At 33.9% G+C, this 12997-nt stretch overlaps 1 protein-coding gene across 1 annotated transcript in view; it reads right to left on the bottom strand.

Moving 5' to 3' along the window:
* Positions 1–601: 601 nt before the first annotated feature.
* LOC106870976 (DDB1- and CUL4-associated factor 7) overlaps positions 602–12997 on the bottom strand; it is a 17724-nt gene continuing 5328 nt past the window's right edge. The window contains exons 3-9 of the mRNA XM_014917221.2: positions 11586–11687; positions 11327–11425; positions 10209–10322; positions 8969–9101; positions 6884–7035; positions 3605–3722; positions 602–2623 (exon numbers count right to left, since the gene is read on the bottom strand). Of these exons, the coding sequence (XP_014772707.1) occupies positions 2451–2623; positions 3605–3722; positions 6884–7035; positions 8969–9101; positions 10209–10322; positions 11327–11425; positions 11586–11687 (891 nt within the window). The 3' untranslated portion in view covers positions 602–2450. The remainder of the gene's footprint in view (positions 2624–3604; positions 3723–6883; positions 7036–8968; positions 9102–10208; positions 10323–11326; positions 11426–11585; positions 11688–12997) is intronic.

Below are 12997 nucleotides of genomic sequence, written 5' to 3'. Positions count from 1 at the left end.
CTGTTATAAGATTTCAAAAGGATAGGTTTGTCATGGATGCAATGTTTTCCATGGAACTTTTAATAACAGTCAGGGTATGCCTTGCACAGGAGCACAACACAATTATTTAGATGAAATATAAGACCTGAACTAGGATTGATTGGTAGACAGTAGACACTTCTCACTTGTAGCATTTTCATATTCTGGAAAACTGAAGAAATTCTGTTTTTAGCCTATAAAACCTGGTGAAGTTAAAGGAAGTCCTGGAGAAGAATCAACAGACGTTCTTACCAGGACTGCGACAATCAAAACCAACAATATCCAGCAATGTTCCACTGCTATTAATAATAAGAATAAGCCTTTTTGTTGGTATTCATATTTTGATATTTTTTAATGTGTATTTTAAATTGAAATGATTCCAAATTTTAATTATTTTTCTTTTTCTTGATTTTGTAAAGATGTTTGTTGTCTCATATGAGGTTTATCTTAGCATGAAGGATAAACATGAATACATGATGTGGTACAGCTAAGACATTTAACTGACTGAAGACAATGATAAATATCAGCATTAGCAGTTTCATTAAAAAAAAAAAAATGGGTAGTTTAAAATATAATAAATATAGCAGATCATATAATGTTTAATGTTTCAATGTCATGAGAAGAAAGCTTATTTATCATTATTCTTTTTCTTTTTAACTATTATTACAAATACAATCATATATATGTTCCTTTTTTTTTTTTTTTAAGACTTACCTTGAAATGTGTGTGTTGAGATAGATGTATGTTGATATACACAGTTGCAGTTTTACAGAAGTGAGTTTTGAGACGTGTACACACATATACACACTTTTCTTTTCTTTAGGTTAAACAAGTGTATATGAATAAACAGATGAGTGTTGATATACACAAGTTAGACGGTTTAAGTGATCATGTAGGTTATTTTTCATTAAAGGACATCTTGTTTTGTTGTCAAAATGACTAAAGTACAAAAGAGGTTAGCTTAATCAACAACAAGACAGAAGACAATATTTATATATGTATAACTTTTATAAACAGGCATCCTCCATGTTACAGTGCATAGAGAATAACTGATATAATGGTCGTGTTATATTCCTGATAAACGTTGTCATATCAAGGAATTCTCTAACATGAAACATACTTCCCATTGACCTGCATGTAAAATGGAAGTCAATGGCAAATACATTTTATGTTATAGAATTCCATGTGACAACATTTTCAGGATTGCACTGCTTTTGCAAATTAGGGGATGGTTGTATATTTAATCAGTAGAATTTTGCAAACTAAACAATTCAAAAGTGGGAGTGACCTCCATCTAACTCAACAGGGAGTTAATCAACCAGCCAAAGTGTTTAGTCCTTGTATCTCATTACTAGTTGTGTTTATGGCTAGTCTCAGACTTATTACATCAGACCACCAAGCTGTAAATATTATCAAATGTAAGTACTGTTTACCAATGTTCAAGGTAGAAGCACTGTATCATGGATACACATTAGCATATGGGAGTTTACACTGTCCTATGGGCCAAGATATTCAAATACAACTAGAAATCACTCCACTGTATTTTCCCCAAGTTAACCAAAAAGTTAACAGGATCAATACAAGTTCAATTTCCACAGAAAAATTTTCAATGGGAATGAGCATTAGAAAAAATCCCAAAATGAACACTGTGATTTCTACATGAGAAAGAAAAACCACACACACCAGCAAAGCATATTCACCATTGCATTGTTATAATTTGAATTAAGGATAGAAATGCTTGTCAAGTCATTACAAATCACAAGATTCACCTGGAATTTATTTTAGTAAATTTGTATGTATACAGCTTGGCAGATTTCTTCTAATCTAAGACAGTCTGAAGTGATTTTTAACTTTTGAATTGTATAGTTGACAAATACTCATACAGATTAAAATATTATGTGAATACCTTGGCTATTATTTAAAACTATTTTAGTACATTTATATATATATATATATATAAAACTGTTCTTATTTAATTTTTGGCGCTTGACTTTAATGTGGCTTTTAAAAAAATGGGAAACAACTTTTATAAATATATTTACACACATATACATGCACATGCACAAACACCTCAACCACTCATGCATACATTCATGCACACACGCATGTGCACATATTAAACACAATCAGCCGTGCATACACACACTCATGCAAACAAATTAAATTCAGAATGACTATGAAATGGTAATTTTTATAAAAATAAAAATAAGAATATGACTAAAAAAGAAAATGAGAAAACAAAATGAATGGATAGGAGTTAGTCTGCCGAAGAGATAGAATAAATAAAAAGAGTACTTAATTTTCATTCTTCCTTTTAAAGAAAGAACAAGCAGGATGGCAAAGGATATGGGAGGAGGGAGAGGGTAATTTTTTTTAAAAAAAGTGTGTAGTCCCTTAAATAATGTTTTGTATCAGTGCTTCTGTATTTTACTTCAAACTCTCAGAATCTCCAAACAGTTGTTATAGCAGATAGCAATCCAATCAGGTTGGGTCGACGACCACTGGATTTGATTAATCTCACCAGCTGCTGTATAGGCTAAGATAGGGTCTTCAATAGCTCGAGGCATCTGCTGTATATCCCATATCAGAGCTTGATGGTCATCCGCTGCAAGAAAATAACAAAGAAAAATGCTTTTCATATAACAACAATAACAAGTCGAATACAATCTAAAATTCCAAATTTGACATTTTGTACAAATTGGTCCTTTTAACATCCGTTTTCCATGCTAACATGAATTAGACAAATATTTATTGGGAGACATTAGTTTACAGCTGGATATTCTTCCTGTCATAGAACTTTACTTGTTTTTCAAGTAAGGAATATTTTTATTCAATAGAACCAAATAGCAATTTGCTAAAAGGAAATGTCAACACATCATCATGGTTCCACTTGATGGTCCCATGCAAATACATGAGATGTAATCATTCACATACATATCAAGCTTCCTTACAGTTTCTGCCTACCAATTCCACTCACAAGGCATTGGTCAACCTGAAGCTATAGTAGGAGACACTTGACCGAAGTCCCACACAGCATGATGGAACTCAGAATCACATGGTTATGAAGTAAATCTGTATCAATGCAGTCATGCCCATACCAATGATATTTATTTTAACAATCTAACAACTTGGTCTTCAATTTGGTAGAGGCATACCCCTTACTATCTCCCCAAGTTAGAATTCAAAACAATTCTATTTTAAAATCTAAATGAATTTTTGATTCTTGATTCCTAATGTTATATAATAATGTAAAATCAACACCAGAGATTATAAACAGCTGAAAAAATTCTGACTGGAACAATGGTCAGTGCTGCTTGCATATTAGATAAAATTTACATCAAATAAAGCAGAATTGTTAAAGACAAAGTACACCCTGGTATGATATGAAACAACTCTGGCCTTGTCAACAATACAAAGATTTGAGTGTAGAATTGATATTTTGTCCTGAACTAACTCTCAGAGCAATGAAGAGAAAACCTCAGAAAACGATGTAAAATTACTTTAAGTTATTTCATAAGCAAATTGCTTAATAAATTATTTAATAAGCAAACAGAAACACAATTGCAAGAGAAGGGAATGAACTTACCAGCTGTGCAGATGTGACAGCTGGAATGTGGAGCCCAGGCAATACCATTCACACAGGCACGGTGATTATTGAGTCGAGCCACAGGGGTGCATGGCACTCTTACATCAAGAATGATAACCTGCAAGAAATAATAAGTGTAATTGGTTTATTTTTATTATATATTTATATTATATATTTATACTATTTATTTATTTTTATCATATTTTCAACAAATTGTCATTCATTCCTAACTTCTAATATCAAAACTCTACAGTGCCTCTAGACAAACATACATGACCAATATTGATTACAATCCTGCTTTCTTAAATAGACAGCATTAGCAGTTCATGTATTGAAAATTAATGTATAGAAGCAATTTTGTTGCAAAATTACTTGCTTCAACAATCTGCAAGAAGATATAAAAGTTCTCCAATTCATCTCGTCCATATCACCGTGAAAACATAGCAAATTAACCTCATTCAATGGCACCAAGACATAATCACTATACATATCAGAAAATATCTGCAATACACCTGAACAACACACAGGAAATCAACTACACTGACATCATACACTAATAGCCTGTAAGTGCAATATAAGTACTGTCTCTATTTATAAAAAATACATTTCTAAATCAGTATGGATAAATGAATAAAAAAATAAAAATTAGTTCAGAAAAGTATGTCCAAATATGTTTATAATTTTGTTATGTTTTTGAAGTTTCTCTTAATGTTTTTCTCTCTCTGATTTTTCTACTCACAGCACCAAAATTATTTAAATTCACTGTTAGTTCTATTTTGTCAAAGACATTCATAAATCCAATGAGAAGATTTTTCTTTTCCCTATTTTGTCAATATTTCACCAGCCATCATATACATCAAATGAAGTAGCAAGCTAAATGAAGATCAATAGTTATGAAGCAAAATTTTCAAGGTGCCAAAAAGTCCTGGGGACAAAATGTTTGATGTTGAATAAATCAGTGTCAAACTAGCAATGCCAAATAGGCAATGTCAAAACAGCTGTGCCAAAACATCTCATACCTTCAAATATTAATGGTAAGAGATATGTTGATAAAATCAATCATAACACAAATGGTGGTAGACATCATCATCATCACCAGTTAACGTCTGTTGTCCATGCTGGCATGGGATGGATGGTCTGACCAGGGCTGGTAAGATGAGGGGCTGCACCAGACTTCAGTCTGATTTGGTGTGGTTTCTATGACTGGATGCACTTCTTAATGCCAACCACTTGAAGAGTGTAATGGGTGCTTTTACGTGCCAGTTGCATGATACCAATATCTGCCACAATCATGATTCACTTGACTTGATGGGTCTTCTCAAATACAGCATATTGCTAAAGGTCTCAGTCATCTGTCATTGCCTCTGTGAGGCCCAACACTTGAAAGGTACTTTTTACATGACACTGGCATCAGCCACATTGTGATTTTTACATGCCAGTTACACGACTATAATTCCACTTGGCTTAACAGGTCTTCTCAAGCACAGCATATCGTCAAAGGTCTTGGTCACTAGTCATTGCTTCATAAGATCCAACGTTTGAAGATCATGCTTCAGATCTCGTCCTATGTCTTCCTGGACCTCCCTCTTCCACAGCTTCCCTCCACTGTTAGAGATCAGCACTTCTTCAAACAGCTGTCCACATTCATCCGCATCACATGACCATACCAATGAGTCATGCCTCTTATGCCCAAATCATTTCATGACATTTATGGTAGTTAATATGCCGATATGTTCATCTAAAGACAAGCAACAACAGATGAACCTAATTGATGAACTACGTTTGGGAAGAGATTTAGCCTAGAGGAGACAAGTTCTGGTTTTCATAAGACTTGGTATCACCAATGCCCTCATCTTTGTGAGACAACTACAGGAGAAGCACTCAACTATGAGTAAGCCACTCTCCCAAACTTTTGTTGACTTGGCAAAGGACTTCAACAGAGTTCAATGCTCTGTAGGCTGGTGGTTGCTGAGAGAACTAGAGATAGACAAATAGCATGTACAAGGTGGAAGTTAACTGAATTTCTGAAAAAGAATTTAGAATGTAAATAAGTGTATCTCAGTTCTCAGCCTCCTTCTGTTTATTATAGCCCACTTGGTCATAACCGAGGAGTTTCAGACCAGCTATCTATGGGAACTCCTGAATGCTGGTGACTTAGTTCTACAAGATGAATCTAACATTTCTGGTTCTCTTCTATTACTCTCTCACACTCTTTCCCATATCACTGCTTCAGTTTTATTTTCTTATCACCTGTTCTTCAGATGAAGAAGGAGGAGGCATAATTGATTTGGTAGCATTTGAACTCCCAGTGTAGAAGGATTACGATGCTGTAAGATATTTAATATAGCACTACCATTTATGCCCACTGACCATATTTATCAGATCTAAAATATCAAGGATGTACAAAGCTCTGTTAGACTTCAGATATATCAGAAATTAACTATCTTATAGGGATGGCTCTAATATACTGCATGTGCAATATCAGCAACTATAATAGTGATCTGATGGTATCAGTTGTTTTGATGAAAACAAGCCATTATAACTATCAAAATAAACACCAGTATTTCTATCATCTTTTTTCAAACTCTTTTCTTGTGACATTAGTCATCATTTTATGTCTACCTTTCATGCTGGCATGGGTTGGACGTTTGACAGGATCCAACTCATCAGAGGGCCATGTCTTGTTCCAGTGTCTCAGTTTTGGATGATTTCCAGAGTTAGATGCCCTTCCTAACGACAGCCACTTTACAAAGTGTAATGGGTGTTTGATTCCTGGGACCAATACGAGTGATGTCATTTGAACAAATTCTACTGTGAGCAGAAAGGAACTTTTGCGAAATGCCCTGCATTTTTCAGTTGAACACTAACAGAGGATGATACAGAGGTCTCTTTTGCAATCAAACTAAATATGAAATTTTTATTTTGTATATATTTATTTAATACTATCTTGCTATTTTGTGGTGAATACCTTCTGAGACATTTTACACACATACACACACACATATATATATATACTTTAGAAAAATGTCACTATTAAAAGTTGATAGAATATTCAATGTCTTAAAAAACTGCACAATATAACAAATCAAACATACAAGTATGAAAGATGTGGAAATGAGAAATAAATTGATCCCTCATAACCATGTCAAAATCAAATTTTACAACAGAGCCACTCAGAGATCTGTTCATCTACTTTAGTCTTTCTATTAATGTGCATAAAAAAAACCCATACTAAATGAATTTTTGAATCATTCTATGTTTTTAACAAATGCACATTACCTCCATTGCATCCATAGCCATTGTCGCTAAGTAGTTAGGATCCTGCTTATTCCATGCTAACCGTAGAAGTGGATGATGTTGGGGATCTTCGTATATAATAGTGGAATGTTCCAGATGTCGTAAATCAAACATTCTCACAGATCCATCAGCCCCTGTCAAAGTAATAATAATAATGGTTACAAATTTTGGCACAAGGCCAGCAATTTTAGGGGAAGTGGGTTAGTTGATTACATCAACTTCAATGCTCAACTGATGCTTATTGTATGTCTACTGTTTATATTAGTCAGACTGGTGACCTCATCTTGATTGTTACTTTCACTACATTTCGGCTGATGTATACTTCAGCCTTCTTCAGGTGTCTTGTGTTGAAATTGGGTGTTGTATCGGAATTTCAAGCCTAACTCATTATTTGATCCACAGGGGTATACTGTTTTCATTCAGCTCTCTGTGTTTTGTGACAATTTTTGGTTCAGTTGATCTGTTTGAGAATTACCTTAACCCCTTGACTGGGATTAACAAATGTGCAATCACCTAGAGGTTTTGAGTTCAATCTCAAGCAAAGCATTAAGATAATTCACAAAAGAAATCAACTGAAGCAAAAAATAGCTCGAAACACAGAGCAGAATAAGGACAGTGTACCCCATAGATCAAATAAAGGGTAAAATTCAAAATTCTGATACAACAACCAAGTTCAATGCAAGACACCTGAAGACAGCTGGAGAATACAACAGCCAAAGGGTAGTGAAAGCAACAATCAAGATAAGGACAGGAGTCCGACTAATATAAACAGTATACATAATATAAATTCCTCATCTCAGAAATATAGAACTGATACTTATTTTATCAACCCCAAAAGATTGAAAGGCAAATGAGTCAGAAGAAATGTCACTGTACATTTTGTCCAGCATGCTAATGCTTCTGCTAGCTTGCAGCTTTAATAAGTAATTAAAGTAATAATGGTTTCTGATTTAAGCATAAAACCAGCAGTTTTTATGGAATAAGATTAATCAATACCACTGATTGTAGTATTTGACAGGTACTTTACTTCAAGAACTCTGGAGGGAGAAAAGGCAACTTTGGTGAGATTTGAACTCAGAATGCAAAGAGCAGTGACAAATGTTGCAAGGCATCATTTCTGATGCTCTAACATTCCTGCCAGTTCACCACTACCATAATAATAATAATCCTTTCTATAATGGGCCTGAAATTTGGGGGGAGGGGGGGGGTGCTAGTCAATTATTCGATCCCAGTGCTCAATTGGTACTTATTTTCATTGACCCCAAAAAAATGAATGGCAAAGTTGACCTTGTGGCATTTGAACTCAGAGTGTAAAAACAAACAAGAAATTGCAGCTAAACATTTTGTTCAGCTCGCAGCCGCTGCCAACAACAATAATAATAATAATAATAATAATCCTTTCTACTATAAGCACATTACCTGATATTTTGGGGTAGTTATCAAACCTCAAAATTTGAAAGGCAAAGTTAAGGTTGACCATAGCAGGATTTGACCTCAAAACATAAAGTACCAGAACAAATACAACAAAGCATTTATCCCAACACTTGAAACAGTTCTGCCAACTCACTACCTTAATAATAATGTTTCTAATAACAGAAAAGGGCCTGAAAATTGGAGTGGGGTTTTAAGGCATAGTTGACTTCAGCAGGATTTCAACTCAGAAGATAGACAACCTGGAATAAATACCCCAAGGCATTTTGTTGTCATGCTAATGATTCTGCCAACTAGCTATCTCATGATCCTTTCTACTATAGACACAAGGCCTGAAATTTTGGGGGAGGGGGATAGGCAATGACATCAAACCCCAGTGCTCAACTGGTACTTATTTCATTGACTCCAAAAGGATGAAAGGCAAAATTGATTTCAGTTGAATTTGAACTCAGAACATAAAGACAGGTGAAATGCTGCTAAGCATTTGGTCTGGTATGTTAACAATTCATCCAGCTAAACTACCTTCTGCTACCTTATAACATCAACAGCAAATACAGGTTGAAAGTAGGTACTTAACCAAAAATGAGAAAACAGTATTTCAACAAAAATGGATTAAAGTGTACTTGGTGATCTTACCAACACTAGCAAACATATCTCTTCCACCACCAGCACGACTAAAAGCAATATCATACACTTCTTTGTCGTGAGCTATAAGCTGTGTCTTCACATGGCCCGACACCAAATTTACCCTGCACAAAAGCTGACCAGTCTGCAAACAAACGAAACAAAAAAAAAAATGTTATCTAAAACGTGTTACATAGAAAGGATAAAAATAATGAAACTTTACTTCAATGTTTTTTCTAATGATAAAATAAAACTAAAAATCTATAATAAAAATAGAAAAACTAAAAAAAAAAATAAAACCTTCTTATCAATGATGAAACAAACTGAATTTTGAGAAACTGTTCAACATAACAAATTTAATTATGTTCAGTATAACAAATTTAATTATGCATATGAAACTTGATCCATGAAAATTTTATACAGCTGTAGAAGGTGTAGACATAGCTATGTGATTAGGAAGTTCACTTTCAACCACTAGTTTCAGGTTCCATCCCATAGTGTAATGCCTGAGGTAAGTGTATTCCACTACAGCCTCAAGCTGGTTAATGCATTGTGAAGAAATTCAATAGACAGAAACTAAAATGAAGCCCTTCATATATATAAATAGATATATATCAATCTGATCTGGCAAGGTTTCTACAGGTTGATGCCCTTCCTAATGCCAAGCACTCTGAGAGTGTAGTAGGTGCTTTTTACATGCTACCGGCATGGGAGCCAGTCACGCAGCACTGGTGTTGACCACGTTCGGACGGTGCTTTTTATGTACCACTGGTACAGAAGCCAGTCAGGGGGCACCCAGATTGGAGCCTGGTGCAGCCTACTAGCTTGCCAATCTTCAGTCAAACCATCCAACCCATACCAGCATGGAAAACAGATGTTAAACGATGATGATATATACATATATAGGCTCCTTTCAGTTTCTGTTTACTAAAATCCACTCACAAGGCTTTGATTGCCCTGAAGCTACTACAAAAGACACTTACCCAAGGTGCTAAACATTGGGGCTAATTCTAAGACCACATGGTTGGAAAGCAAGCTTCTTAACCACACAGCCACGTCTGTGCCACATACTCAAACATTAATTAGAAATAAACAACCAGAAACAATACTGAAACAACACACTTAAATTCATCAATTAACAAGCTAAGGGTCATTATAACAGTCATGCTTAATTAGTGTGGTTCGTTCAAGATCGCAATAATAAAGACACTAGTGAAATTAATGCAGAGCAAAATGGAAGTGTCTTTCTCACCTCTAAACCCCAAATTGTGCAAGTAGTATCAATACTTGAAGTTCCTAATAGATTAGGGTCAATTTCATTCCAGTCAAATGATGTCAGAGGAGCACAAAAATCTGAATTTTTGTTCTGAAATATTAAAAAAAAAGAATGTGAAACAACATATGAAAATTACCAAAATTCCATGCTAAGAAGGCAATACATTTTACTCATGAGGTTTTACAATCCAGAAATATCTTGTCAATATATCAGTTTTGTAGTTAACAATAATCAATGTGGAGTAATAATTTGAAATAAAGGATTCCAACAAAATATATTGATATTTTTAATTAGATACACCAGTTTCTAAGCTATTTGTGGGGTCTTGAATACTAAATGATTGTCTCAATAATGTTTTTTTTTTTTCTGCTGATGTTTAACTTCACTCATTGTCCAATATCTAAATAAAAAGAAATATTCTATTGAGTTAGATACATCTCCATAAGTTTTTACAGGTTTTGTGGTACAAACAGGAGAAACTCAAAATGCAAATGCAGAATGCATGTTATTTTTATTTAGCTGTAAAACTATATAAGTGACTCAAGAGCTGAGTTTTGTGCACTGCACTTTTCAAACTACTTTAATATTTTATGTTGTTACAAATTATGTAAAATAATAGATTTACAGCTCTTTTGGTTAGGTACCTAATATTTTAGCAGGTAAAAATAAAAATAAAATACTTTTGAAGAGAACTTTTCAAGCAGGTATAGGTTGAGTGAGAGTGTGCTCTTTCTCTCTCTCTCAATTCTATCAGGCAAAGTGATTATAAACTGGAATGGAGTCATAGATGCTTAAATCCTATGGGATAACTAGCAACAAAGTACTATGTCTATGATCAAGATAATTCACTATCAAATAACATAAAAAGAAAAATATAATCCTTTAGATGAATCAAAAGTTACAAGATTCACAGTGACAAATTGGGTACAATGAAATATCTGGAAAACAAGTTTTAATTCCAGTAGCTTGTAAACTGTAGCTCAACTATTTAACTGTTAAGATAAAAAATTAATAAAAGCATTCATAAAATTTTTGTTTTAAATATCATTGAAGGACACTGTCCAAGAAAACAAATATAAAGAAATGTTACTGACATTGTTTAAGAGGCACTCCAATCTTGTATCATTCTCTCCAACTCTCCATACTCTCAAGTAGTCTCCACTGGTAGCTAGCAAATCAGGAAATACACCTTTCTAGAGGAAAGAAATCAAAAACAGAAGCAAATGTATGATGTCACCTGAATAATATAAATGAGGAATAAAATATGATACATTGTATATCAAAGAAACAATAAAATGTGGAAGAGGCAAAAAAAAAAAACAGAACAGCTAGAAATGTTAAACTATAACTTACAGCATCCGGGATCCACATGATTTTAGTTGTGGGGTAAGGATGGTCAAATGTGCTTCTTGATGTGAATTCAGATGTTTCTTCATCCAAAGACACAATTTGCACCTAGAAACATGAATTAAAACAGTGTAAACAGTATAACGATGTGTGTTAATATATGTTAACATTTTAAGAGACTTTGTTGCTGAAACTGAAAACAGCAATTTTAAAACATTTATTTTTTTATTGAATTCAAGAATTTTGCAGAGTTTTTCCGAATACTAGTATTTTTGCTCACAACATACATTGATTAGACATGCCTCTCTACTTAAAGTAAATGTTTCAATTGTTATACTTAAATCAATACCACACTTCAAAATAAAGGAGAATATGATGAACCAAGAATAAACTTTTGATGAGCTGAATACATAGCCTGGTATTGATTGTTTTCAGTCACACGTTTTCATGTTACATTTGTAGGTAATATCTCAGAGAAGGAATGAATGCTACTCACTTCAGTTTAAGAAAACCACTATGCTATAGTAAATGACATCATTCAGTTAATTGAAAAGAATCAGAAAATTTAGCAGGCGAGTTCCACAGCCTGGTTTCTCTACTTATATATAATTGGAAATCTTGGGATTAACAATATACAGACAGTTGAGAGAAATAATCGTCCTTCAAAGAAAGCAATTAAATATCAGATGAAGAAAGATAACTCCCGTATTTCAATAAGTGACGACGTGGATTGCATATGAATTTTCCTCCATTTGTACTGATAACTTTTGCATCTAGATAAACTGAGAAATAAGTTTTGTGTTCTTTCCACTAATGTTACAACACAGAAACGTTGCACAACATTGTCAAATTAGTAAGAGTTGTAGCTAAATGAAGTATTAGTATATGTCATGTGGTGCACTATAACAATATCACTTTAATTTTCAATGAATCAGTCAAGATAGCCATAATTAAAGTGTTATTTACTCCAGATCAAACCTGTATGAGCAGATCTATAATCAAAAACATTCCAGTCATGACTACTCTTTTTAGGAATATGTAAGACTATATTATCTAATAAGACTAGCAGAAGCACCCGGCATTGCTCGGGAATGAAATTGTTGCTTATATACTTGAAGAAAAAAAGGCAAAATATGCTGTATAGAAATTTGAGGACATTCTGTAGATGAACTCTCCGATGAATGATGGCTGGGCGCCTCTCATGAATGGGGAAAATTGAAAATGTGCCAAAAAGCCTCATTGGTACTTGGAAACTTTTACGAAAATTAAAATGGGGATTAAATGAAAAAAATGATTTACGTGAATATCCTCACAAGAGTAATTGAAATAAATGGCGATTGTGGAACCCCCCACGCACGCACGCGCGCGCGCATACACACGTGTGTCTTTGTAAATATGTTTGTATACATTTATGTATG

The sequence above is a fragment of the Octopus bimaculoides genome, chromosome 5 (genome assembly GCF_001194135.2).
Source record: "Octopus bimaculoides isolate UCB-OBI-ISO-001 chromosome 5, ASM119413v2, whole genome shotgun sequence".
In the NCBI taxonomy this organism is placed as follows: domain Eukaryota; kingdom Metazoa; phylum Mollusca; class Cephalopoda; order Octopoda; family Octopodidae; genus Octopus; species Octopus bimaculoides.
This window is presented reverse-complemented; position numbering and strand designations above follow the sequence as displayed.